We start from the raw sequence: 27027 nt of genomic DNA, 5'->3' as shown, positions 1-27027 counted from the left end.
ACAATCTTACCAGCTTCCACCAGCATCTTCACAAGGTCTTTTGCTTTTGTTCTTGGGTTGATTGATATGCCATATTCTGTCTTCTTTTGTCGACCCAGTTTGATTACCTGTCCTGCCTGACCTCTCCATTCTAGTCCTCAGCTTTGTACCCGATCATATGCTGCTTGCCCTTACCTTGGACCTTTTGACTATGCCTCTGTCTCACCCTCCTGTACCATGTACCAACACCTATGACCCTATGGTCAGCTGTTGCAGTCCCGGAGACTGCCCTGGGGTGGTGCCTGATGTTTACTGGCAACCTAGCCTATCCTTACCATCAGAGGCTCTAGTGAAGACCTGGTTGGCACTCAGTCATGCCCCACCAGGGTAAGTCCAGCCAGTGGCGCAGTGGGTCCACACCCATTAGCATTTCTTCAGTGTTTCTGGCTTTCTCACCCATATTGCTATTGCTAGGCTCTGATGTTCTTTCACTATCTAGATTCATCACAATGAAAGCTGCATTTCCTGCCTTGGCTTTTATAGTGATTCAGATAGTCCGTTCTGATTGGCTGCTCTATACCATGTGATATGATAGATGCAAGGTCTTATAGGGAGGCCAACACAATTGTGTCTGAAGTTCTGTGACCGTTTCTGTCTGATGTACATTTCTGCAATGTGTCAAAGGGCTGTGAGGATTATTGGAAATTGTTATTTGCCGGGTTCAGCAAATTCCTCAAAAAATTGTGCACAAATTCAATTAACATCAAATTGATTAATTAATGTCTAGTGGCTATACTTCATATTAAATTGTACACATAGTGTTCCATTAAAAAGGCTGACCCCCCCCCCATCAGAGGTGTATAAATGGATGAGTGTGTGGGGGGCGGCAAAATAAACGTCCGGCTATCAGCTTTCGAAAGTATATGACCGGCGTAGAGTGTCTTAGGAATGTCCAGAATGTGGAAATATAGAATATTAAATGCAAGGGCAACATTGTAACTGTGTCTCGTTCCCTTTATTTGTAGCCATTTGATTATCCAGAAGAAACCGGCATCTCTATCGGCACCGAGAGCGACCCCCAGTACATCAGGATCGAAATCCACTACAGTAACTTCGAAAATAAGCAAGGTATAAAGAAGGCTGAAATCTGTCCTGATGCCGCATCAGCGGGACGTCCACTCGTCTAAAACCGGCCATAGATGCAAAATAATGTCAGTGCCAACCAGTGTGTCGGGAACAACACAGGGCAAGGCAATGCCCTCGCAATGCCCCTTAAAACTTAAGCCCACCCAGACCCAGTGATCATGTGATCCTGAGCCCACCCAGACCTAGTGATTATGTGATCATGAGCTCACCCAGATCCAGTGACCATGTGATCCTGAGCCCACCCAGACCCAGTAATCACGTGATCCTGAGCCCAGCCAGACGTAGTGATCATGTGATTCTGAGTTCACCCAGACCCAGTGATCATGTGATCATGAGCTCACCCAGATCCAGTGACCATGTGATCCTGAACCCACCCAGACCCAGTGATCATGTGATCCTGAGCTTACCCAGACCCAGTGATCTTGTGATCCTGAGCCCACCCAGACCCAGTGATCCTGAGCCCACCCAGACCCAGTGATCATGTGATCCTGAGCCCATCCAGACCCAGTGATCCTGAGCCCACCCAGATCCAGTGATCACATGGTCTGAAGCCCACCGAAACCCAATGATCATATGATCTGAAGCCCACCCAGACCCAATGATCACGTGATCCAAAGCCCACCCAGACCCAATGATCATATGATCCGAAGCCCACCGAGACCCAATGATGATATGATCCGAAGCCCACCCAGACCCAATGATCATATGATCCGAAGCCTACCCAGACCCAATGATCATGTGATCTGAAGCCCACCCAGACCCAATGATGATATGATCCGAAGCCCACCCAGACCCAATGATCATGTGATCTGAAGCCCACCCAGACCCAATGATCATGTGATCCGAAGCCCATCCAGACCCAATGATCATATGATCCGAAGCCCACCCAGATCATGTGATCATGAGCCTTCCCAGACCCAGTGATTATGAGCCCACCAAGACCCAGTGATAATGTGAAATCAAAATATTGGCCAGCATCTCAGTGGATGAAAGTAATGCGGGCTTTACACAAGACGACCGATCGTGCGATAGATCATCGGGGTAACGGTTTTCGTGACGCACATCCGGCATTGTTCACGAAGTCATCTCGTGTGACACCTCCGAGCGACGCAGAATCGCTCACAAATCGTGAGTCGTGTACTCATCGCTCAGTTTTAAAAAATTGTTTAATTAAAATGGTGCCGGTTGTTCATCGTTCCCGGGGCAGCACACATCGCTACGTGTGACAGCCCGGGAACGATGAACACAGCTTACCTGCGTCCCGCTGGCAATGCCGAAGGAAGGAGGTGGGCGGGATGTTTATGTCCCGCTCATCTCCGCCCCTCCGCTTCTATTGGGCGGCCGCTGTGTGATGTCGCTGTGACGTCGAACGCCCCTCCCCCTTCAGGAAGAGGATGTTCACCGCCCACAGCGAGGTCGCACAGCAAGTAAGTGCGTGTGACGGCGCATTAACGACTTTGTGCAGCATGGGCAGCGATTTGCCCATGACGCACAAACGACGGGGGCGGGTACGATAGATCGTGAAATCGCACGATCGGTCGACTTGTGTAAAGCCCGCATTGGGTTCCATATTCTTTATTTTGCTACTGCAACTTTTCAACTAGCAGGAGGTCTTTGACATGAGCCCACCCAGACCCAGTGATCATGTGATCCTGAACCCACCCAGACCCAGTGATCATGAGCCCACTCATATCCAGGGATCCTGAGGCTACCCAGACACAGTGATCATGTGATCATGAGCCCACCCAGACACAGTGATCATGTGATCCTGAAGCCACCTAGACCCAGTGATCATGTAATCCTAAGCCCACCCAGACCAAGTGATCATCTGATCATGAGCTAACCAGCCTCAGTAATCATGTGATCCTGAACCCACCCAGTCCCAGTGATCCTGAGTCTACTCATACCTAGTGATCATGTGATCCTGAGCCCACCCAGACTCAGTAATCATGTGATCCTGAACCCACCTAGACTCAGTAATCACGTGATCCTGAACCCACCCAGACCCAGTGATCCTGAGTCTACTCATACCTAGTGATCATGTGATCCTGAACCCACCCAGACTCAGTAATCATGTGATCCTGAACCCACCCAGACCCAGTGATCGTGAGCGCACTCATTCCCAGTGATCATGTGATCCTGAACCTATCCAGACCCAGTGATCATGTGACTGGCCAGATCATGTTCGACTTTGTGAGTGATCCTACAGTATCACTATAAAATACTCTCTACCTTTATTATTGGGGCTCCTATGTACGTTATGCTCCAGCTACAATAAAAAATATGCACACACAAAAATGCCTCCTCTTGATCTGTTTGAGGGGGGAGGAATTTGTACAAAAAAAATAAAATAAAAAAATCAAACATTTTTGTTCATTTTCCTAACAAAAGATAAACACATTAGCTATTCACTCGTCTGTAATTACACCGAGATTAACAGTTTTTAGAGTAAAAAACCCCAAAGAAACATATAGAGCTTTTTTTTTTTTCAAATTTTTCATTGCAAATATCATTTATATACATTACCCAATGATTCATTGGTGCTCAATAGCAGCACCTAAGAATCATAGGATTTTCCCACAAAAAAGAACATCTCTTACATCCAAGCCAGGGAAAAACTAAAACATGTGGAAAGACAAAGACTTTGGCCAATCATTAAAGCCTATTAAGGCCTGGTTATTAAATGGTTAAACAATCTGTAGAAAACAAATAATTCCTCAGGGGCGGGGCATAAAATAAGAATTTAAAGAACCTCCAATCACAGAGCCCCAGTGTCGTTCTCCGTCCCCTCATACAATACAGAGTGATAAAAGAAGAGGCCTTCGTCAGTTCCACGCATACTCACGCGGGTGCGTGGCCTCACTGGCTAATCTGGATATTTGTGGTTAATGCCCGTCAGGCCTAGGGTTGGAGGAGATGTGTGAGTCACCGTGACCATTTCATTTTTTTGACTTTCAGGATTGAAAGACAGTTCTGGAATAAGGATTTATTACACCCCCGAGTTGCGTGCTCATGACAGCGGCACCCTGATGACTGGAGTACTTACGTTTCCCATGCAATTCATTCCTCCTGCATCTGAAGCATTCAGAAATTATGGAATTTGTAACACTCATTTGATGGAGGACGTAAGTGACCCAGGCTCTACGTGTGTCATCTCCCTTGGTCAAGGGCGTCCATTCAGATGATAAGAATAAGTCATCAATGTCCTGTTGCTATATGGCAAGTCTTTTGGGGGTGTTTCTGGTATACGACTGGTCTTATGGGATTTTCCTGATATGTGACAAGTCTTGAGGGATATAGCCAGCATTAAACATGTCTTGTTGGGTGTTTGTATTATACAGCAGATGTTTTGGGGTGTTCATGATATGTGGCAGGTCTTGTGGGGTGTTTCTGAAATATGGCAGGTCTTATAGGGTTTTTATTGTTACATGGCAGATTTTGTAAGGTTTTCTTGGTATAAGTCAGGTGGAGTGTTTTTCAGTATCCAGTAAGTTTTGCATGACAGGTCCCATCGGGTGTTTCCGGCATACGTCAGGTCTTGAGGGTTTTTTCAAGTATATGTCAGGTCTTGTGGGGTGTTCCCACTATACAGCAGGTCTTGTTTGGTATTTCCAGTATACGGCGAGGGTCAGTGTGGGGATATGATGTGGAGGTTCAGTGTGGGGGAACATTATATGGTAGAGTGATTCTTGTGCTGTATTAATGATGGTTCTGATACTGCATTCATGTACTGACTGTGGTTCTGATACTGCATTCATGTACTGACTGTGGTTCTGATACTGCATTCATGTACTGACTGTGGTTCTGATGCTGCATTCATGTACTGACTGTGGTTCTGATACTGCATTCACGTACTGACTGTGGTTCTGATACTGCATTCATGTACTGACTGTAGTTCTGATACTGCATTCATTTACTGATTGTGGTTTTGGGGCTGTATTTATATAAACAAAAGACAGATATATCAGCTCCCCCTGAGAAGCTTGTAACAGTCCATATCAAATTGCCTATGAATACAGATTTAGGATGGCAAAATCCAGCACCAGACTTAATTAAAACTCTTGTCTTATTGAGTGCAATTAAAATTAGATTACACTGATGCATTTCGGACAGAGTCCTTAATCTATGATAAATAAAAAGACAATAGTTTTAATTAAGCCTGGTGCTGGATTTTGCCATCCTAAAGCTGTATTCATATATTGAATATGGTTTTGATGCTACATTCATATACTGACAGTGGTTCAGGTGCTGTATTCGTGAACTGACAAATGTTCTGGTGCTGCATTCATATACTGACAATGGCTCTGATGTTGCTTTTATGTACTGACGGTGGTTCTGATGCTGTATTCATGTACTGACAATGTTTCTTGTGCTGTATTCATATGCTGAAAAGGGTTCTGATGCTGTATTCATGTACTGACAATGTTTCTTGTCCTGTATTCATATGCTGAAACTGGTTCTGATGCTGTATTCACGGTTAGAGGAAAAGGTTATCTTCATTCTCTTATAGAGGATTCATTGACTAGAGCCCGGTTGAACCCCTTGGGCTTTGTGTCTGGTAGAAGGAGACAAGCAAGCAAGAAAGAGTTACACAGATTTGTGTTTAATTTTAAATTTGGCCCCTTTGATCAACCAAACAGAAATGATATTCTAAATAACTGGCACGTTTTAGAGTCTGACCCGGTTCTAAGAGACATCACAAAACTGAAACCATTAATTACACATCGGAGGTGCAGTAACCTTAAGGATCTCTTGGTTAGGAATAGATTGAAATGTACCCCCACATGGCTTGAAAAAGCATGTCCAATAGGCAATTTCCGTTGTGGAAATTGTCATTTCTGTCATTTACACCTGATTTCAAACCCCATATACTTTGGAACTTTCTATCATAATGTGAAAAAATGTATAACATGTAAGCCTAAATTTATTGTATATATCATTATATGTACATGTGGAAGGTTCTATATTGGAAAGACAATTCACCCCTTGTATATACGGTTCAAAGAACACTATAATTCTATTTCTTCTGGAAAGGGTTCACCCCGTTAGATCCAACATATGCAGGAATGTCATAAGAGCGATCTGAATTCCCTGCAATTTGCAGGTCTGGAGAGAGTTTCCCTTCCACCACAAGGTGGCGACTTCCACAAGTTGCTGTTACAACAAACAGAGGCTAGACTGATTAATAGATACCAGGCACAGGGGAATTTAGGTTTGAACGACAGGAACGATTTATTTTTACTCTTGTAAGTTTTGTCCAAAAGTGTCATGCATCTAAACTGATGAATTTTTGTCTGATTGTACCGCTGTTTTTGCCTTTTTTGTAATAATGTTTGTTTTGTGAGGGTTGTCATTAATTATGTACTTAGCTTGTTTGTAATTAGCGGTGATCGAGACCGGGTGTTCCTCTATTTAGAGGAAAATGTCTCTGGCCACTGCATTGGACCCGTTGAAGCACAAGGAAGTGCGAAACGGCCGTCGTCCACTGGGGGCCTGCAACCGGCTCTTTCCCTGCTCTTTTTACCTGCACCGAATAAATTAAAAAAAAGCACTTTGGAATATTGGGTGGACTGTGCCGTGGCTTTCTCTCTTTTTGGATTGGAATTGGACTTTCTCCTACTCTGACCACGTGCACCCATTACCATTTCCTTAAACGGATGACCTGGAGCTGACCTACCTCTTCCTGGTATAAAGGTATTGCGCGGTTCTTGCAAAACCGCTTCTGCGTATCACTTACTAAATAAAGACAAGAGTTTTAATTAAGCCTGGCGCTGGATTTTGCCATCCTAAAGTTGTATTCATATATTGAATATGGTTTTGATGCTGCATTCATATACTGACAGTGGTTCAGGTGCTGTATTCATGTACTGACAAATGTTCTGGTGCTTCATTCATATACTGACAATGGTTCTGATGTTGCTTTTATGTACTGACGGTGGTTTTGGTGCTGTATTCATGTACTGACAATGTTTCTTGTGCTGTATTCATATGCTGAAAATGGTTCTGATGTTGCTTTGATGTACTGACAGTGATTCTGGTGCTGTATTTAAAAACTGATGGTGGATATGGTAATTGATTCATGTACTGATCTTGCACACATGTAGTAATCCATAACTGGTCAGATGATGTGATACATGTTTATGTTAAAACTTCTGAAAATGTGGAGTTTTAATTTTATGAGAAGGATTTGGAGGGTTTTTGGAACAGAAAATAGCAGGAACTCACCAAATCCTCCTAAAAAATAATAATGTACTGTATTTTTGTTCTGATAGTGATTTATTCATGTAGGAAATTGTTGTAAAAAAATTGTGACCCTTGGGATTGGTTCAATATGACAATATAGCCCTTGGACAAAAAAATGTTGTGCACTCCTGGGTTACTGAGAAAGGTGCCTACTTATTAATAGCTGGGTAGTTTTAATGTTATGGCTGATCAGCGAGTACTTTTGATTCTAATATAGCATAGTTATTCTCAATTTGTCCACTGAAAGTAACGAGGACATAGCTTCGGCTCAGGTGTTATGGCATGTGCCCTAGGTGTGGGCATCAAGTGAACATCAACCATTGACCAGGGAACTTAGAAATAGAACCAATGCAGCAAAATGGGACTTCAACCCTTTAAAGAAATTCTTAAAGCTCGAGTCTTCTTACTCCTGGAGGTATAGCTTGGTTCATGTCTGAAGATATCTTCTGGTCTTCTTTAGGTATTGAATGAGACCATTCCTGACCTGACTGTCATAGCATATCTCTTGCATGGTCACCTCTCTGTTCGGGGAATGCGGATAATGCACTACAGGTAAGAGCAGAGCAATGGATGCATCTGGATGTCTCTATGACCAGTGGCGTAACTAGAGTTTGATGGGCCCTAGTGCAAAGTTTAGACTTGGGCCCCCTCCCAACCATAAATCTACACTCAGGGTATGGGATAATGATGCTAACACTCTGGGTATGGGATAATTAATTACGCTTATACTTGGGGTACGGGATAGTGTCGCTGACACTTGGCTGTTTCCCTCAGCACCCAGGCTTCCCATGATTTGAAATCTCTGTTTCTATCAGCACCCAGCTTTTCTATCTTCTGACATCCATCTTATCCTCAGCACCCACCTTCCCCATTCTTTTCTATACATCTTTCCCTCAGCACCCAGCTTTCCTATGCATTGATGTACATCTTTCCCTTAGCACCCAGCTTTCCCATGCACCGATATACATCTTTCCCTTAGCACCCAGCTTTCCTATTATATCAGCACATGGGAAAGCTGGGTGCTGAGGGAAAGATGTATATCGGTGCATGGGAAAGCTGGGTGCTGAGGGAAAGATGTATAGCAGAGCAAAGGAAAGCTGGGTGCTGAGGGAAAACACGTCTTTCCCTCAGCACAAAACTTTCCCATCCCATGTTCTTTGTCCCCCCTCATATATAGCTCTCCAAATACCATAATGGCCCCCACATAGCCTTCCATATAGTATAATGGGTCACATGTAACCCTTCATATATTAGAATACACCCCCATAGTCTTCCATGTATTATGATCCATCTCCCATAGTCTTCCATGTATAAGATAGCCCTCAAATTATTATAATGTACAGTACCTCCTATAGTCCTCCATGTATTATAATTCACCCCATAGTCCTCCATATATTATACTGCACCCCTATTCTTCCATGTATTATAATTCACCTCATAGTCCCCCATATATTAGAATGCAACCCCCACAGTACTCCATATATTATAATTGAGCTCCCATAGCCCTCCATATATTATAATGCACCCTATAGTCCTTTATATTGTTTTATGCAGTCCACATACTGTTTAATGCACACCCATAGGCCTCCATATATTATAATGCACCCCCATAGTCCTACATGTTTTATAATGCAGCCGCATAGTCCTTCCTATATTATACTGCAGCCCCATACCAATTAATGAAGCCCCATAGCCATCCATGTATTATAGTGCACCCCCATAGTCTATGTATAAGGTGTCCTTCATATTATATTATGCAGCCCCCATACACTTTAATGTACCCTCATAGGCCTCTGGCCACCGTGTACTCACTGATTAAAAAAAATAAACAAGTCCTCAGTCAGTGTTCTGCGCTCTGCAGTCTCAGCTCAGCAGCACGCAGTAGTAACATCACAGCGCTCGGCTGCACTGAGATGTTGAGTGCAGGCACAGGGGGAGAATGATGAAGAATGGAGTGGAGTGCTCTGCTCCTTCCTTCATCATTAGTCTATGCCATGACAGGTGAAGAGGGCCTGGTGCCGCCGCTGGCACCGAGCCCCCCTGACTCACGGGCCCCATGGTCTGCAACTGAACAGCACACACAGAGAGGAGCCAGCTGCTTCTCTGCAGGGTGGGCACCGGGCCCCTAACCCTGCCGGGCTTGGTCACGGTCTTGATCTCTGCGACCACAATTGTTACGCCCCTGTCCATGACTGATTTTTAAAATACAATGGAAATCAAAATAAAATATAAATTGTTTCTACTTGCTCATTGATTAGGAAAAGCTGTCAGACAACCAATATGGCTGCCATTACATCTCCCATCTGTTCCTAATATTTTTGGGGTGGTCTACTTTCTCAGATGTGTCGGAGGGGGGGGGAGGTTATTTGTCTATACGTTCAAAGTCATGTTACTGGAACAATCTCTTCTCTCCGTAGAAATGGCACGTTAATTGGACACCTCGGGGAAGACAGGCATTATGATTTCCGTTTTCAGCAATCCAGAAATTTTCCACACGCAGTTACATTAAAAATGGTAAGAGTTTATCAAAAATATTGTAATGGAGAAATGATGGATGGATTGATAGAGATTTACCTATAACATTACCTTGATCTGCTTTTTTGGCTCAGGGGGACATGGTCGTGGTTGAATGTACATCCAACACAATGGACAGAGAAGGGGTTACTTTTGTAAGTTTTAACAAGTAACACATATAAAATTTACCAATATTTTATATTGCTGTTATTATTTATTTTAGAACAGGCCATCAAATCATTAATCATAGCCATTGCTTGTGATGACAAGGTTAGAGAACCCCTTGATATAAAGTGAATATAGCTGAACACAAGACAGAGTACACCATGTCGTTAACAGTATGGGAAAATTAAGAGAATAAATTGCAGCTTGATGTCTCTAATGCCCTAGATTAGTTGTTCATCATCAGGAAGTGTGATCACCAATATAAAAGCCAAAGTTTAGCCAATTTGCTGGTCTGGGTATATTCAGGTGTGTGTTAATGCAGTTTCTAGGAGGAAAGACAGCAACAATGTTCTTAGGAATTAAGAGGATAACTAGCAGCCAGGTGATGCTAACCAAATACCCTTGATTAGTTGTTCATCAGAAATGGTGAGCACCTCTATAAAAGCAGAAGTTTGGGGAGTATTCTGGTAAATTAATACAATGCCTTAGAGGAAATATATTAGCACTGATATTAGGAATTAAGAGGCTAAGTATCAAGCAAGTGCTGAGAATTAAATGCCACTGATTAATTGTTCATGAGAAAGTGTAAACACCTCTATAAAAGCAGAAGTTTGAGCAGTTTGCTGGTCTGAGTCTTTCAAGTGTGTGACACAATGCCAAGGAGGAAAGACTTCAGCAAGGATCTTAGGAATTAAGAGGGTAAGTAGCTAACAGGTGCTGCTAATCAGATGGCCTTAATTATTCATGAGAATGTGTGAGCACCTCTATAAAAGCAGAAGTTTGGGCAGTTTGCTGGTCTGAATCATTCAGGTGTGTGTTAAGACAACATAAAAGAGGAAAGACATCAGCAAAGATCTTAGGAATTAAGTGGTTAAGTAGCAGCCAGGTGCTGCTAATAATGACCTTATTTATGAGAAAGTGTGAGCACCTCTATAAAAGCAGATGTTTTGGTCTTTTGCTGGTCTATCAGGTCTTTCAGGTGTGTGTTAATATAAGGAGATGATCTGTTGCTGGCACATCTGATGCACCCACGGAGTCGGGGGTTACTCGTCGCTGGGCCGCAGTGCTTCTCCTGGGATGCCGTGGTGGCGTCGCCTGTTTCCGTGACCCCGGGTGTCAATAAAATGCCTTTTTAGGGATGGGGATGTTAGGAGTAGTTGTCTCATGATGCCACCTGTGGTACGCGGCTATGAGAGGAGCCGCCATTGTGGGATGTTGCTCTCTTCCGGAGCTGATGGTGTGACGCAGCTCGGGTGTGTCAGCTCTCCACAGGTAGAGCTAGCCTCCAAGGAGGATAATGGTGGTGGTAGTCTATAGTGCCAAAGCGCGGGGCGCTGGCAAGGCGGTGGACGACACAGGGGCTGTGCTTCAAGTTCTTTACTCTCTGGTCACACAGGCAGCCCTTTAGTAGTACTGATCCTAGCCGTGATGGGCTCCAGCCGATCTCGAATACTTCGGAGGTCATGACCGGCGGTCCCTTCTGTTAAACTCCTTGCTTTGGTCTCCCTCCACCCCCACCTTCGGGGCCGTGGAACGGGTCCGGGGTGCCTGCCGAACTCCCCACGAACCCGGGAATCCCCCTTCTTTCCTAAGAACCCGGGTCGAGCCTCCAGCTCCAGACCACGGACCCTAACTCCTGCTGCTCTCTCCTAGTGCAACCTCACACGGACTCTGTCCGGTGCTGACTGCTCGTTGTGTGTTGGAGGCTCCTCCCTTCACTTGTTCGAGGCTCCACCTCCCTTGTTCCTGACTAGTGGGAATGAGGTCTCGTACCTCGTGACGGCCACCCCGGCACCTACCCAAGCCCGGTCCCGGTGACAGAACCACGGTGTTATGTGGTGGTTGTAGTTGTTGTTACCGGGGATGACCGCCTCAGCATCCAGGATGAATACTGCACCTTAAGTGAGGTACAGTACCCTGTGGTGCCTGAAGCCGCAGGGGCGCCACACATCCCTTTCCCTGAAGACACCATTCACATTGTTGGGATGTTTTGGGAATTGTGTTCTGTGTCTTTGTAAATCATGTGCCATGTAAACTGTGATATGTAGTAATGTTATGTAATGTGATGTTTTCCTGATTAATGCAATGCATGATGCATTGTAATATGTTTATAAGCTGGGTTGTGCTGGAACTAACAGGACCGGTAAGATCTGAAGCAAACCAGTGGGAATTAAGACTGTGTCTGTGTGCCGCCCCCACGTCAGCAGCCGGATCCGCAGTGACTCGAGGGGTCTCCGGACCCGGGGGTCATGCTGACACTCAAATAAAAAGGGATCGTGGCTTGTACAGGGGATTGTTGTGATTTCTTCGTGACACCACCCATGGTGTGTGGTAAGATGGAGTACCACTGCTGCTATTGCAGAGTGTGGCGCCCTGGACTAGCCAGGTCGTCACGGGCATTACACCGCACACACCCCCACCCCGAGACAGGCACACCAGCCACACAAAAATCCTTGTTGCCTCTCCAGGGTCTGATGTCCACACCAGGTGGGGCGGAGCCAGGTGGTTGGCCCCGCCCATCGAGGAGTTCACAGGCCTGGAGGCGGGAAAAGGAAGGAGTTCAGTTCAGGAGGTGAAAGTGAGAGGAGTAAAGTGGAGAGTGTCTGGGTTTGTGGCCCAGGCACTGACAGCAAGGTTGGCAGACGGTGGTGGCCGTCTGCAGGAGCGGCGTATCAACGCGGAACCGTAGGACCGGGGTGGGGCGGTGGCCCGCCGGTACCGAACCGGGGAGCGAAGTGAAGCCAGCACACACAGGCAGGACCTGCGGACCCCGACCAGGCTTGGAGCCGCCGACAAAGGTCAAATCCGTTAGTGACCGGAACCCCAGGGGTTTCCTAGCAGCCAAGACCCGTTAGAAGGCAACCGTCCGAACCAAAAACAGGATATACAGCTACCGCCAACAGCTAAAAATTCAAGGGCCAGAGCCTGCAGGCACACGGGCTCCTCCGGCATCTATACGCTGGGGTGCAGGTTACCGGTGGGAAGCCGCCGGAGCCGAACATCCACAAAGGTGCAGGGAAAGACAGCCGCCATCAACTGTCCGGGGAGAGCCACAGCAGCCGGCTGCGGGACCCGTCCATCCAGCCGTTTGGTTTACCGGAGACTTTGTGCATCTGTTGCTGAGTGAGTACACCCGTGCCATCCGGCACCGCGCCACGCTGTCCCTGCGACCCTGCACCTCACCAACCCTGCCTCCCCATTACACCACCGGGCCCCGGGACCACTAAACCCTACCCACGGAGGGGGAAAAACAACATCCCAGCTGCTCCCTACCATCGCTTCCAGGATCACCAGTAGCGGTGGTGCCCATCTTCACCACAACCCGTGGGTGGCGTCACGGACTAAATCCCCAAACAAAACTACCCCTTTTTCACTCACGGGCGAGGAGCGCTGCTCGAGTCGCCGGATCCGGCCCACCACTCGAGCCACCGATCAGCAGCAGCAGCAGCGCCGGACCCGAGCGCTAGGCAGCGCACCGCCGCCCGCGACACAGAGCACCCGAGGGTGATAGAGCTGCAGCTGGGTGTTAACCCCTCCCCGGGGCTCAGTGTCCAGGACAAGGGAGATGATGGCTGCTGGAGGTGGCACGCCGGGCCGGACCGGGGAGTGTTGGTGTACTCACTGTTGAATAATTGCCCATGAGTCTGCTGGTAAACCAAGGTGTCAGTGGCCGGCTGCCGCGTCCGGGTGTACTCGGGTCCCACACCCGGCTGGTGTACCAATGTCCCTTCCTCCAGCACTCTGTACTTTTTCTCAATTTTGGACGACCTCATCTGGAACGGGGAAGTCCGCTCCCGGTGCTGTTTTGGTTGGGAGACGTGCCCGCGAAAACTGACCCTTGGGATCTCAGTGGGTGTTTGCGGATACCCTATCCCCTGCGGTGGACTGCCGTTTCACTCTATCTGGGCTCACACTTCGGAACAATGTCTGGAACCTTGCTCCGGGCCTGGTTAATTAGAGAAGGGGCTTGCAACCGTCTTCTAACTAGGGTCCAGGTACCCCGCCTGTGCACGGTTTCCGGACCGGATCTCTGCTGTCGGTAGCGGCGGGCTCCAACCCTGCCCCGATCCACTTTGGATTTCCCGCGACTGGACTCCCGTCGCCTTTGGACATGGTCCACTGCTTGCCACCTAGCCAGTAGACCAGGGCCACTACCCTGGCTACCCTTCACTAGGCTCCGACTTGACTCTCCTCAACTTCCACTGTCAAAAACTTAACTAACTGGTTCCCGCCCCGGGATCCTCAAGACTCCTTGATGGGCGCTCCCAATCCGCCTGGTCCTGCCCACTCGTGTGTCCTTCTTACCCTGAGGGGGGTGGCTAGGATTTTGTGGCTGATGGTACCTTGTGTGGAATGGTGTTATGTGGGGTGTAGTACTCTTCTGTGACCACCTGGCGGCGCCAGGGCGTCACATTTGAATATACCTTGCAAAACTAATGTGCTGGAAGATATGTGCCGCTATCCGAGGTATAATGTGCTGCAAAGAATGAGCCATTAGGTAAAGTACTGTTGTTTAAAAAGAACGGTGAGTGAGTATGTCATCATCTGGTCCTGGCCACCCGACGTCAGCGGCAGTATGTGGCCTGCACAGGTTCACAGCCAGTATGGCACAAGTCAAGACACCCAGCCAGGACCAGCTCTTTTATCTAGAATGCCAAGGCGTCTGGAGTGGATCCCTCACCCACGGCTTCCGCCCCGCGGCATCTTACACTAATTCACATACAAGGAGGAAAACCATCTTCAATGATCTGGAGTAGCAATTATTTCTCTCAATCTGGGAAGGGTTTTAAGGTTATTGCCAAACAATTTAGAGGCGAAAAAGCTACTTATATTGTCTGTTGTCTGCTCATGACTTTGGTATAATCGAGTCCCGGTGACCCCCCCACACATACCATTTCCACCCGACCCCCTTTAACCTAATGGCTAAGAAATAAACACAGACAACCAAGTTGTATTGAAATGGCCACAGCAGCCTTTATTTAACATATTAATGCAAAGGATAAACATTGATTGGGGTGGGGTCCTCGAAGCTCAAAAATCCAACTTACTAACATTACCTTCCCCCTGAACCCAACTTGCTCCCAGACGCAACCACCAGTTCGGGAGCACCAATGTAAAAGGGGGAAGTGGAAGGGGTAAATACCAAAACCTGGGACCCGACATTCCATTGCCGATGGTCCCTCAAAATCCCCAGGCCACCAACCCAAACCAGCAAATTAAAGTGGATCCATATCTCCATGAACCCCCCAATAACAATTTACACAAACTGCGAGGACCCACCCCAACGAGAACACTTTGAACACCTCAGATGCTCGACACCCCACCACCAGGCAATGCCATGGCCCTCTCGATCCCCTCCTGTAACCTCAAGGACCATAAGTCCATCCCCACTGCATTCAGGTGGACCCTGTCGGGCAAACAATAATCCTGTTCCACTGCCTCTAAATCCAAGTGGCAAACCGACACTCCACCGTTCCTTACGACAAATCTTGAAATTGCCCTGTTCACCTTAATCCGGCCCTTATTAACCCCTTAATGACCGCGGGCAGTAATATTACGTCCTAGCGGTCATAGTGTTGCTGCCCGCGGCATGCTGCCGACAGCTTGCCGCGATCGGCGCACATCTCAGCTGATTTTCACAGCTGAGATGTGTGCATGCCAGGCACGACCAGAATCGTTATCTGCTCGTGCCGTTTAACCCCTTAACACTAGAACTACTGGACTCGTGACACCTATATAGAAATACATGGTGCAAAGTAGTCAAAATGACTACCTCAGTAGTTCTAGTGTTAAATGGCGCTCTCAATATGTGACAGCGCCATTATAACTGCATCGGCGGTAAACATTTACTTACCGGCCGATACCAGAAGTCACGTGACGGGATCATGTGACTTACGGTGGTTGTCATGGTAGCACAGGGTCATGTGATAACTCCTGTATCTCCCATGAATTACTTTCGGTTTCCCCCGGCCCGGCGCTGGGTGAGGCAGAAAATGAGCATATCTGCAGTTTACAGCTGCATAGCTGTGATCAGCAGATATGGCAGAGCGATCGGATTGCTGATCGCTATAGCCCCTAGGGGGACTAGTAAAATAAAAAAAAGTTTAAAAAAAGTTTTAAAAAAAAAATAAAAAAATCACCCCCCTTTCGCCCCATTGAAAATTAAAGGGTTAAAAAAATAAAAAATATACACACATTTGGTATCGTCGCGTTCTGAAACGCCCGATCTATCAAAATATAAAATCAATGAATCTGATCATTTAAGGGCGTAGTGGCAAAAAAATTCCAAACGCCAAAATTACATTTTTTGGTCGCCACAAATTTTGCGCAAAATGCAATAACAGGCGATCAAAATGTAGCATCTGCGCAAAAATGGTACAGTTAAAAACGTCAGCCTGAGACACAAAAAATAAGCTGTCACTGAAACATAGATCCCGAAAAATGAAATCGCTACGGGTCATGGAATATGGCGTAAATTGTGCGCCACTTTTTTCAGACAAACTTCTGATTTTTTTTTTAACCCCTTATATAAAAGTAAACCTATACATGTTTGGTGTCTACGAACTCGTACTGAGCTGAGGCATCACACCCATTCATCAGTTTTACCATATAGTAAACACAGTGAATAAAATATCTCAAAAACAATAGTGATATCGCACTTTTTTTTGGAATTTTCTTGCAGTTTTCCAGTACACTATATGGTAAAACTCATGGTTTTATTTAAAAGTACAACTCATTCCGCAAAAAATGAGCACTGACATGACCATATTGACTGAAAAATAAAAACGGAAAGAGAAAAATCGGCCGGTCGTGAAGGGGTTTTTAAGCCTCTTCTCTGAATGGGCCTTTTGCCATGTCCGCCTTGGGACGATCACCGACTAGACCATACGAAGTCCTGGAAAGGATACCCAAACCCGCAGCAAGTTGTGTTTTATATCCCGAATTAAATCCCGGCATGAAACAACACCCAAGTCATTCCCCCCCTACATGCAAAACTAAAATGTCCGGAACCCGGTCCAGTCGTACTGCTTTATGCACTGCTGGCAAAACCTGACCCCAACACATACCTCGAAAACCCAACCACCTGACAATAACTGTACTCCGTGGAAACCCGAGTTGCCTTCCTCCTTCTTCTTCAGGGCGGCCCGGATCGCCGCCAAAAATCCACACCAAGCGGGGAAGCTGTCCTGGAAATAAACAATAACACAAAATCAGCAATCAACGCATGACCTGCCACAATTCCAAAACTACATGTTAATCAAAACATTTCTGAGGCTTCATGTAGCCCTGATACTGCCTTCACTCTCAACGCCCAATCCTCTGAACTATCGCAGGGGGCAAACCGCAAGCCGTCGCCTCAGTTGCCGCTCCTATCCTAAACGAATGTGGAGCATAACATGCCGGCTCGAAACCGATGGCCGGTACACACCTCTGAAAAATCACACAAAATTGATAGTTAGATGAAAAGCAACCATCTGCATAACAAAGCATCGGCCCATCAGACCGGAACCCCAGAGCCCTGAAAGCCTTTAGACATTGCACAAGACACATCTCGGAACCCATAACTGCCCCTAAAATCACTTGCCGGCCTTTTCCGACCTGATCCGTTTTTGGCTTTCTAATCCAAAACTCAACCCTATCATCCAATAATATAACATCCTAAGCCAACACACCAACCAGGCTATGTCGGCTGACCGCAACCAGCTCCCATATCTGTATAGCACCACAAAAGGCAAAGGAAAACACCAACCTAAACAAGGTCACCTCAAAAACAGAAAATCACAATGATTCCAACTGTGCACCAAGAACTCCAACAGCACAAAGGACACAGGCTTCATGCCATCCTTCTTGGACCTTCCCTTACGAAAACTCCTCAACACCTGCCGCACTAACAAATTTTTGCCGCACCAAGTCCCAATGATCCCTAAGCTTGAAACCAAAAGCCAACCCCGCTATCAACTGACCAACCTTCGCAGGAGATCAATCACTCGACGGCCTTGACTCCACACTCCAAATTTCAGGAGGGCATTCCAATCCTACAGCCTTCGCCTCCGGGGCCAACGCCCTGAAACGTTCCCACTGAAAACGAGAGAGTGCGTCAGCAATGGAATTCCGAACACCTGTCACATGGGAGGCAGTTACATAAGCATTTACTGACAAACAAGCCAGTACCAACTGCGGAAGAACTCTAACCACCAGGAGTGAGGAGGCCGACATATTATTTATCGCAAGCACAACCCCCATGTTGTCACAGTGAAAACAAATTCTCCTGTTACTGAACTGCTTTTGCCACAGTGTATCTGCAACTAAAATCGGAAAGATCTCCAACAACGCCACATTTTTTACCAAACCCAAAGACCCCCAACCTTCGGGCCACTGTGCCGCACACCACTCCTCCAAAAATAGGCTCCAAAACCAGAACCCCCAGCCGCGTCTGTGAACAACTCCAACTCCGCATTGTCAACCAAACGTTCTATCAACAATGACCGCCCATTATATTCTTTCAAAAATGACCCCACACAACCAAATCCGCTTTTACCTTCGCCGACAGGCAAACCTAATGGTACGGCGCTAACACGCTGGCTGTGGCCCGGCGAGACATCAGCAAAAATCCTGGCCCATTGGCATAACCCAGCATGCAAAATTAAGCTTCCCAAGCAAGGACTGATCCTCCCACACAGTAAGCTTCTTAATCCTCAGCGCCCTGGCCACTTCCTCCCTGAGAGCCGACACCTTATCCATAGGGAGCAGAATCTCTCAGCATTCAGTGTCGATAACAATACTCAGAAAGGAAATACATGTTGCGGGGCCCTCAGTCTTGCTTTGCACCAACGGGACCCCAAAATGTTCAGCCACCCACTCTATCGCCGCCAGGATATTATGACAGACCAACAAGTCCCCCGGACCAACACAGAAAAAAATCATCTAGGTAGTGGATAACAGACTCCTAACCCGAGACGTCTCTCACCACCCATTCTAGAAACAAACGAAAAGATTCAAACAGTGAACACGACAAGGAACAGCCCATAGGGACGCACCTATCAACGAAATACGCCCCCTCCCAAAAACATCCAAATAGCCGAATGCTGTGGGGATGAACTGGTAATAACCAAAAAGCAGATTCCACGTCTGTCTTAGCCATCAGGGCCTTTTATCCGCAACACCTTACCCAATTTGCTGCCTTGTCGAATGACACGTATGCCACGGAGCACAGCTCAAGATCAATACTATCATTGACAGACCCCCCACGGGTAAGACAAGGGATGAATGAGTCGAAACATATTTGCCTCTTTCTTAGGGACCAGGCGGGGAAATTAATGGGCCCACCATACGACCCAAGGTCACTTCCCTACTCAACCTTTCCCAAACCACCCCCAGATACTGATAAGCAGATTGAAGATTTTTAAAAGTCCGCTGAACCCGAAAAACCATAGAGGGAACCCAAAACCCCACACCAAAACCATCGATCAACAAAGCCACCTCCTCCCACTTAGGAAACTTACTTAGATAGGGGAGCATCGCGTGAAGCCTCACCGGTGTCTCTCCCTTTGCTATTAGAGGACCTGTCTTGCTCTTATTGGGAAGAGCCACTACAGTATGTACAGAGATGCTTGAATTTACAATTTGCCCCGAATTTGCACTGGCCCTCAATAAATTGTCAGCACAAACCTGGCTTTTGCGCTCCGGACTGCCCCGCAGACCCTCCGTCTGACTGCTGACTAGAAGTTCCCCAGGACAGGCCGGTACTCCCAGCCGCCCCGTGAAAGGACTGCCCATATCTCGTGGGAGCCATCACCCTAAACGATAAGCCAATGTCCTTTTGATCCCACCATATAGCGGGCAAACGGCCTTCCGCTGACGAAACTGCTCATCATAGCGCAACCAGGCCTGCCCCCCATAAACCCTATATGCTTCCCTTATTGAATCCATATAGCAGGAAAGGTGCGAACAGTTCTCCGGTGCCTTTTCCTCAATAACGCTTGCCAAGATTGCGAACGCTTGCAACCAATTTGTAAACGTTTGCAGGATCAGCTGCCACGGTGGTTCTCCTCGTCCTCCTTTTTATTGTCATCCTTCTTCAGCTTGTCTAAATTGAACTTCTCCAAGGGCAGCAGGGAAAAGATCTCGACGTACTCGTCCTTCCAGATCTTTTCCCTGACCTACTTCTTCAAGTGAGCCCCCAGCGGTCCCTCAAAATAGACAGAGTTCACTCCATGCCTTATCATCCAAATGGCTTTTTACCTATTTTGTTACATTACAATCTGATAAATAGTCAAGTTGGGAAAGTGAAAGGAGAAAAATATCGGCAAACATTTAATTTATGAGATAAAATAAATAATATTTGCCATGTGCATATGTATTCATCCCTTTTGCTATGAAGGTCCCAAACATTTCTGGTGCAAGCAATTACCTTCAGAAGTCACATGCTTAGTGACAGGAAGTCCACCTGTGTGCAAGCTAAGTGTCCCGGGGTCTGTCAGTATCAGGGCCGGCTCCAGGTTTTTGTGGGCCCCGGGCGGAAGAGTCCCAGTGGGCCCCATCCACACACAGACACCGATACGAACACGTACATATACATATTTAAAGACAAACTCACAAAAATACATATAAACAGACAAATCTATACAGTCATATACACTTACAGACAGACACACACACACACACAAACACAAGTCTGCTGCATACAGACAGACACACACACAAGTCTGCTACATACAGACAGACAAACACACACAACTCTGCTACATACAGACAAACACACACAACTCAGCTACATACAAACACACACAACTCTGCTACATACAGACAAACACACACACACAACTCTGCTACATACAGACAAACACACACAACTCTGCTACATACAAACACACACAACTCTGCTACGTACAGACAAACACACACACAACTCTGCTACATACAAACACACACACAACTCTGCTACATACAGACAAACACACACAACTCTGCTACATACAAACACACACAACTCTGCTACATACAGACAAACACACACAACTCTGCTACGTACAGACAAACACACACACAACTCTGCTACATACAAACACACACAACTCTGCTACATACAGACAAACACACACAACTCTGCTACATACAGACAAACACACACAACTCTGCTACATACAGACAAACACACACAACTCTGCTACATACAGACAAACACACACAACTCTGCTACATACAGACAAACACACACAACTCTGCTACATACAGACAAACACACACAACTCTGCTACATACAGACAAACACACACAACTCTGCTACATACAGACAAACACATACAACTCTGCTACATACAGACAAACACACACAACTCTGCTACATACAGACAAACACACACAACTCTGCTACATACAGACAAACACACACAACTCTGCTACATACAGACAAACACACACAACTCTGCTACATACAGACAAACACACAACTCTGCTACATACAAACACACAACTCTGCTACATACAGACAAACACATACAACTCTGCTACATACAGACAAACACACACAACTCTGCTACATACAAACACACACAACTCTGCTACATACAGACAAACACACACAACTCTGCTACATACAGACAAACACACACAACTCTGCTACATACAGACAAACACACACAACTCTGCTACATACAAACACACACAACTCTGCTACATACAAACACACACAACTCTGCTACATACAGACAAACACACACAACTCTACTACATACAGACAAACACACAACTCTGCTACATACTAACACATACAACTCTGCTACATACAGACAAACACATACACAACTCTGCTACATACAGACAAACACACACAACTCTGCTACATACAGACAAACACACACAACTCTGCTACATACAGACAAACACATACACAACTCTGCTACATACAGACAAACACACACAACTCTGCTACATACAGACAAACACACACAACTCTACTACATACAGACAAACACATACAACTCTGCTACATACAGACAAACACATACAACTCTGCTACATACAGACAAACACATACAACTCTGCTACATACAAACACACACAACTCTGCTACATACAGACAAACACATACAACTCTGCTACATACAGACAAACACATACAACTCTGCTACATACAGACAAACACATACAACTCTGCTACATACAGACAAACACACACACACAACTCTGCTACATTCAGACAAACACATACAACTCTGCTACATACAGACAAACACATACAACTCTGCTACATACAGACAAACACACACACACAACTCTGCTACATTCAGACAAACACATACAACTCTGCTACATACAGACAAACACATACAACTCTGCTACATACAGACAAACACACACAACTCTGCTACATTCAGACAAATGCACACAACTCTGCTGCTCTGTGGGGCCCACACCCGCGGCTCGGCGGGGACAGCACCCGCGGCTCGGCGGGGCCCACACCCGCGGCTCGGCGGCGACAGCACCCGCGGCTCGGCGGGGCCCACACCCGCGGCTCGGCGGCGACAGCACCCGCGGCTCGGCGGGGCCCACACCCGCGGCTCGGCGGGTACAGCACCCGCGGCTCGGCGGGGCCCACACCCGCGGCTCGGTGGGTACAGCACCCGCGGAATCGGCGGGGGGGATTGGCAGGGGCCAGGGCATACATCTGGGGGGTTAGAAGCAGCTCACCGGGGCCCATAATGGGGAGGCGGGGAGGGCACTTACCCGATTAGGTCACGGTGGAGAGGGGGCCCACACAGCGCCGGACAGAAGCTCGCCTCCTTCATCTGTGGGACTGAGAAGGCGGTAGCTCCGCCCACAGATGAAATTCAAACCAGGATGTCTGCGCGCCTTAAAGTGACGGCGCCGCAGATTGCTGCCGAGGACTGCGGTCCCCGGAACTCGGCCAGGGACCGCAGAACTGTAAAGGCGAGTGGGCCCCGGCCAAGGGACAGGAGAACTGACGAGGCCGAGTGGGCCCCCCCGGCTCTCCAGGGCCCCGGCATTTGCCCGGGTTTGCCGGGTGCTGACGCCGGCCCTGGTCAGTATATACACAACTTTACTGAAAGAGGCTGCAACACCATATAAGAGTCACCACTAACCAAACACCGATATGAAGACCAAGGAGATCTCCAAACACCTCTATGAAGACCAAGGAGATATCCAGACAACACCATGAAAATCAAGGAGATCTTCAAACACCATGAAGACCAAGGATATCTCCAAAGAACACCATGAAGGCCAAGGAGATCTCCAAACAACACCATGAAGACCAAGGAGGTCTCCAAACAGCACGATGAAGACCAAGGAGATCTCCAAATAACAACATAAAGACCAAGGAGATCTCCAAATAACACCATGAAGACCAGGAAATAGATATGAGCAAACCTGAAGTTTGGTGTTCGTTTTGAAATCAGACTTTTCCAAGAAAATAGAATTCAAATTCACAGTTCGGTGCTATATAACTACAAACCACTCACGCGAGCATCACTTTGTTCGGGTATGCTTGGAGCTAAGCCCAATGCGAAGTGCTTGCAGTATTTGAATGACTTGCACTGGGGGTAACAACAAAGTGATCAGATGTAGTGTGCACGTGCCCCAAAAATGGAAAAAATCCCGTCTACCCTCCCCGGAAGTGTTCTGTTTATAGCTAGCTGCATGTGGGAGGAAATCCAAACTGCCAATTAGTGACCTCAAATGACATTCAGGTCAAGTGTGGGTCCAAAACTGAACTTTAAAAAAGTTCAGCTGGACCAGCAGAACCCGAACTTCCATGGGTTCGCTCATCTCTACCAAGGAAATCTCCAAACAACACCATGACAACCATGGAGATCTCCAGACAACACCGTGAAGACCAAGGAGATTTCCAAACAAGTCAGAGAAAAAGTTGTTAAGAAGTACAAGTCAGGGTTGGGTTCTAAAAAAATATTAAAATTTCTTATGATCCCCCGGAGCACCATCAAATCCATTATCATCAAATGGAAAACACATGGTACCACAACAAACCTGACAACAGAGGGCGCCCACCAAAACTCTCAACCTGGGCAACAATCAGAGAGGTAGCACAGAGACCAAATGTAAGTATGAAAGATCTGCAGAGTTCCCAAGCAGAGACTGGAGTATCTGTCCATATGAATACAATAAGCCGTACACTTCATAGTGCTGGCCTTTATGTAAGAGTGGCTAGAAAAAAGCCTTGACTTACAGCCAAAAAATGGAAGTCTCGTTTTGATTTTGCCAAAAGACATATGAGGAGAAACCCCGAATGTAAGGAGGATGTTACTGTGATCAGATGAGACAATAATTTAGCTTTTTGGCCACAAAGGTAAACAGTATGTGTGGCACCAAACCAACACAGCTAATCACCCCAAGAACACAATCCTCGCAGTGAAGCATGGTGGTAGCAGAATCATAGAATCATGCTGGGGGGAGGTTTTATCAGCAGCAGGGACAGGGAAAATGGTCCAAGTTGAGGGGAAGATGGATGGTGCGCAATACAGGGATATTCTTCAGCAAAACCTGTTTTAGTCTGTCAGTGATTTGAGGCTGCGACGGAGGTACACCTTCCAACAAGGCAACGACCCAAAGCTACTACTAAAGCAACACTACAATGGTGTAAGTGGAAACGTGTAAATGTACCGCCCCCGTGCCAGCGGCCGAGCTGCTCGGATCCGGAGCTGCGGTGGCTCGAGGGGTCTTCGGACCCGGGGAGTTTGTGCAGACACTCGAATTTTAAAAGGGAGGAGGGGATATGTACAGGGGGATTAGAAGTTTGTGACGCCACCCACGGTGCGTGATAATGTGAGAGACCACCGCTGCTGTTGGGGAGCCCGGTGGCAATGGTGAAGCAGCAGGATGTTTAACCCCTCCGTTGGATTGTTGGTGTTTGGGGTTGCGGTTGGGGATAGGAAGAGGGGCTTTTCAGTGTACTCACTCAGTCCAGGAATAAAAACACCAACAGCTTGTAAACCAGAATTCTGAGCACCACTGCAGCTTCGAGGGAGCATGCTTGGTGTTGCTGTTAGACTGTGGCCCTTTCCTTGGCACCTTTTTCTCTAGTTGAACCCTCAAGCATAAAACTCTTCGGGTCCCGCTCACCCGTGTGGCTAACGGAGTGAGCTTGCTCTCAGGGTTCACGCGTAGGATTTCTTTTGACTGTATTGGGAAAGTTCTATTCCATCAGTGCGCTAGTACCCCGATTTTGGAGCGGGTTGGGGATGAATCTTGAAGTCTTCACCCCTGTCGGGTAAATTATTGGGAAGCTACTTCCCGGCTAGGGTCCCCGTACCCCGTAGTGCCCTGGCCCCTGCCCGGAGATGGCTCAAGGCCATCGGCTGCCCTCCTTGGCAGTCCGTACCCCTTGACACGATCCCCTGCGACCGGGGTTCCAGCTCCTACCAGGCCCAGACCAACGTCTGCCACCTAGTAACTTCAGGAGCCCTGAAGTGACCTCTCTCTCCCAGAGAGTCACTTTCCACCTCCTCCTCCTTTCACTCCTGTTTCACTTCTCTGTCACTTTCTCACTTTCCCCTACCAACCCCCCATATGGGCGGCCCTATTCCCTTCAAGCCCCCCAATGGTGTGTCTGGTGGGTTCGGTGCAAAGTGTTCCTAGGATTTTGATTGGCTAAGCTGTTAGCAACACCAAAGGTCAGGATCCGTAACCAAGGAGGATTGGATACTGTGCAGAAGGGCAGATTGCACAATACCCTGTGACCACCTGATAGGCCAGGGCGTCGCATAAATGTATTGGAACAGTCAAGACTTATCCAAAGCGACTTGCAGCTGTATTTGCTGCAAACAGGAGGTACTAACTTTAGGGGGGTGAATAGTTATGCACACTGACGTTTTCAGTTATTTTGTCCTTATTGTTGTTTGCTTCACAAAAAAAGAAAACCAAATGTTCACAGTTGGAGGCATGTTCTTTACATGCACTGATGCAAAAAAGACAAAACGTGAAATTCTAGGTTGAGATGTAGCAAAACACAAAAAATGTCAAGGGGGTGAATACTGTATATACAGTATATATAAAAGCAAGGTGTGAGTTATATATATAAATGTCGCGGGCGGAGGAGGGGACGCTGCGCTCTCCCACTGCTAGGGTCCAGCTGCTGCTGCTGCTCGGTGGTGGCTCGAGCGATGGGCTGGATCCCGGGGATTCGAGCGGCGCTCCTCGCCCGTGAGTGAAAGGGGGTGGTTTGAGTTTAGGGATATTGTCCGTGACGCCACCCACGGTTGTGGTGAGATTGGTGACACCACCGCTGCTCTGGACGGGGATCCCGGGAGCGATGACGGGGAGCAGCTTGGATGTTGGCTCTCCCCTCCGTGGGTAGGGGGTTGATTGTCCCGGCGCCCGGTGAGGGAGGTAGGGATGTTTGTCAGGCGGGCTATGGGGCCTGGTGAGGTGCAGGGTCGCGGGGACAGCGCTGTGCCGCACGGCACGGTGGTACTCACTCAGCCAGTAACGAATACACAGTCTCCAGTAAAACACACGGCTGGATGGACGGGTCCCACAGACGGCCGCGGTGTTTCTCCTCCCGGCAGATTGATGGTGACTGCCTATCCCTGCACCTGTGTAGTGTATACGGTTCCAATGGGTTCCCACCGGTAACCCGCTCCCCAGCTTGGATGGGTGCTGAAGGAGCCCCTTTTGCCCGCAGGCTCTGGCCCTGGGAACTTTAGCCTTGGCGGTGACTGTGTTTCCCTTCACGGTTTGAGCTGTCGCCTTCCCCTCATAGAACGGGCCCCGGACACGGAAGGTGGCCTGGCGAAGGTTCTCCTTCTCTCGGCTCGTACGGGCCACCAGCTCCGCCTTCTTTTGCTCCCTCTCTGCAATCTCCTGGCCCAGCGGGGTCTGTCCTCTGTCCCAGTAAGGGGCCATTGCAGGCTCCGGCGCACGGGTCGGGCCCCGCGAGACATCCTTCACATTGCCCAGGATTGGCATTCTGGGGGGAAGGTCCCGCGGTGTCATGGCCTTGGG

The 27027-nt window shown here is 47.6% G+C and overlaps 1 protein-coding gene across 1 annotated transcript in view; it reads left to right on the top strand.

Moving 5' to 3' along the window:
- LOC142313210 (putative DBH-like monooxygenase protein 2) overlaps window positions 1-27027 on the top strand; it is a 79152-nt gene that overhangs the window by 31452 nt on the left and 20673 nt on the right. Inside the window, exons 6-10 of the mRNA XM_075352192.1 lie at window positions 1005-1107; window positions 4084-4250; window positions 7829-7920; window positions 9786-9882; window positions 9978-10037. Of these exons, the coding sequence (XP_075208307.1) occupies window positions 1005-1107; window positions 4084-4250; window positions 7829-7920; window positions 9786-9882; window positions 9978-10037 (519 nt within the window). The remainder of the gene's footprint in view (window positions 1-1004; window positions 1108-4083; window positions 4251-7828; window positions 7921-9785; window positions 9883-9977; window positions 10038-27027) is intronic.

Source organism: Anomaloglossus baeobatrachus, chromosome 5 (genome assembly GCF_048569485.1).
Source record: "Anomaloglossus baeobatrachus isolate aAnoBae1 chromosome 5, aAnoBae1.hap1, whole genome shotgun sequence".
Lineage (NCBI taxonomy): Eukaryota > Metazoa > Chordata > Amphibia > Anura > Aromobatidae > Anomaloglossus > Anomaloglossus baeobatrachus.
This window is presented reverse-complemented; position numbering and strand designations above follow the sequence as displayed.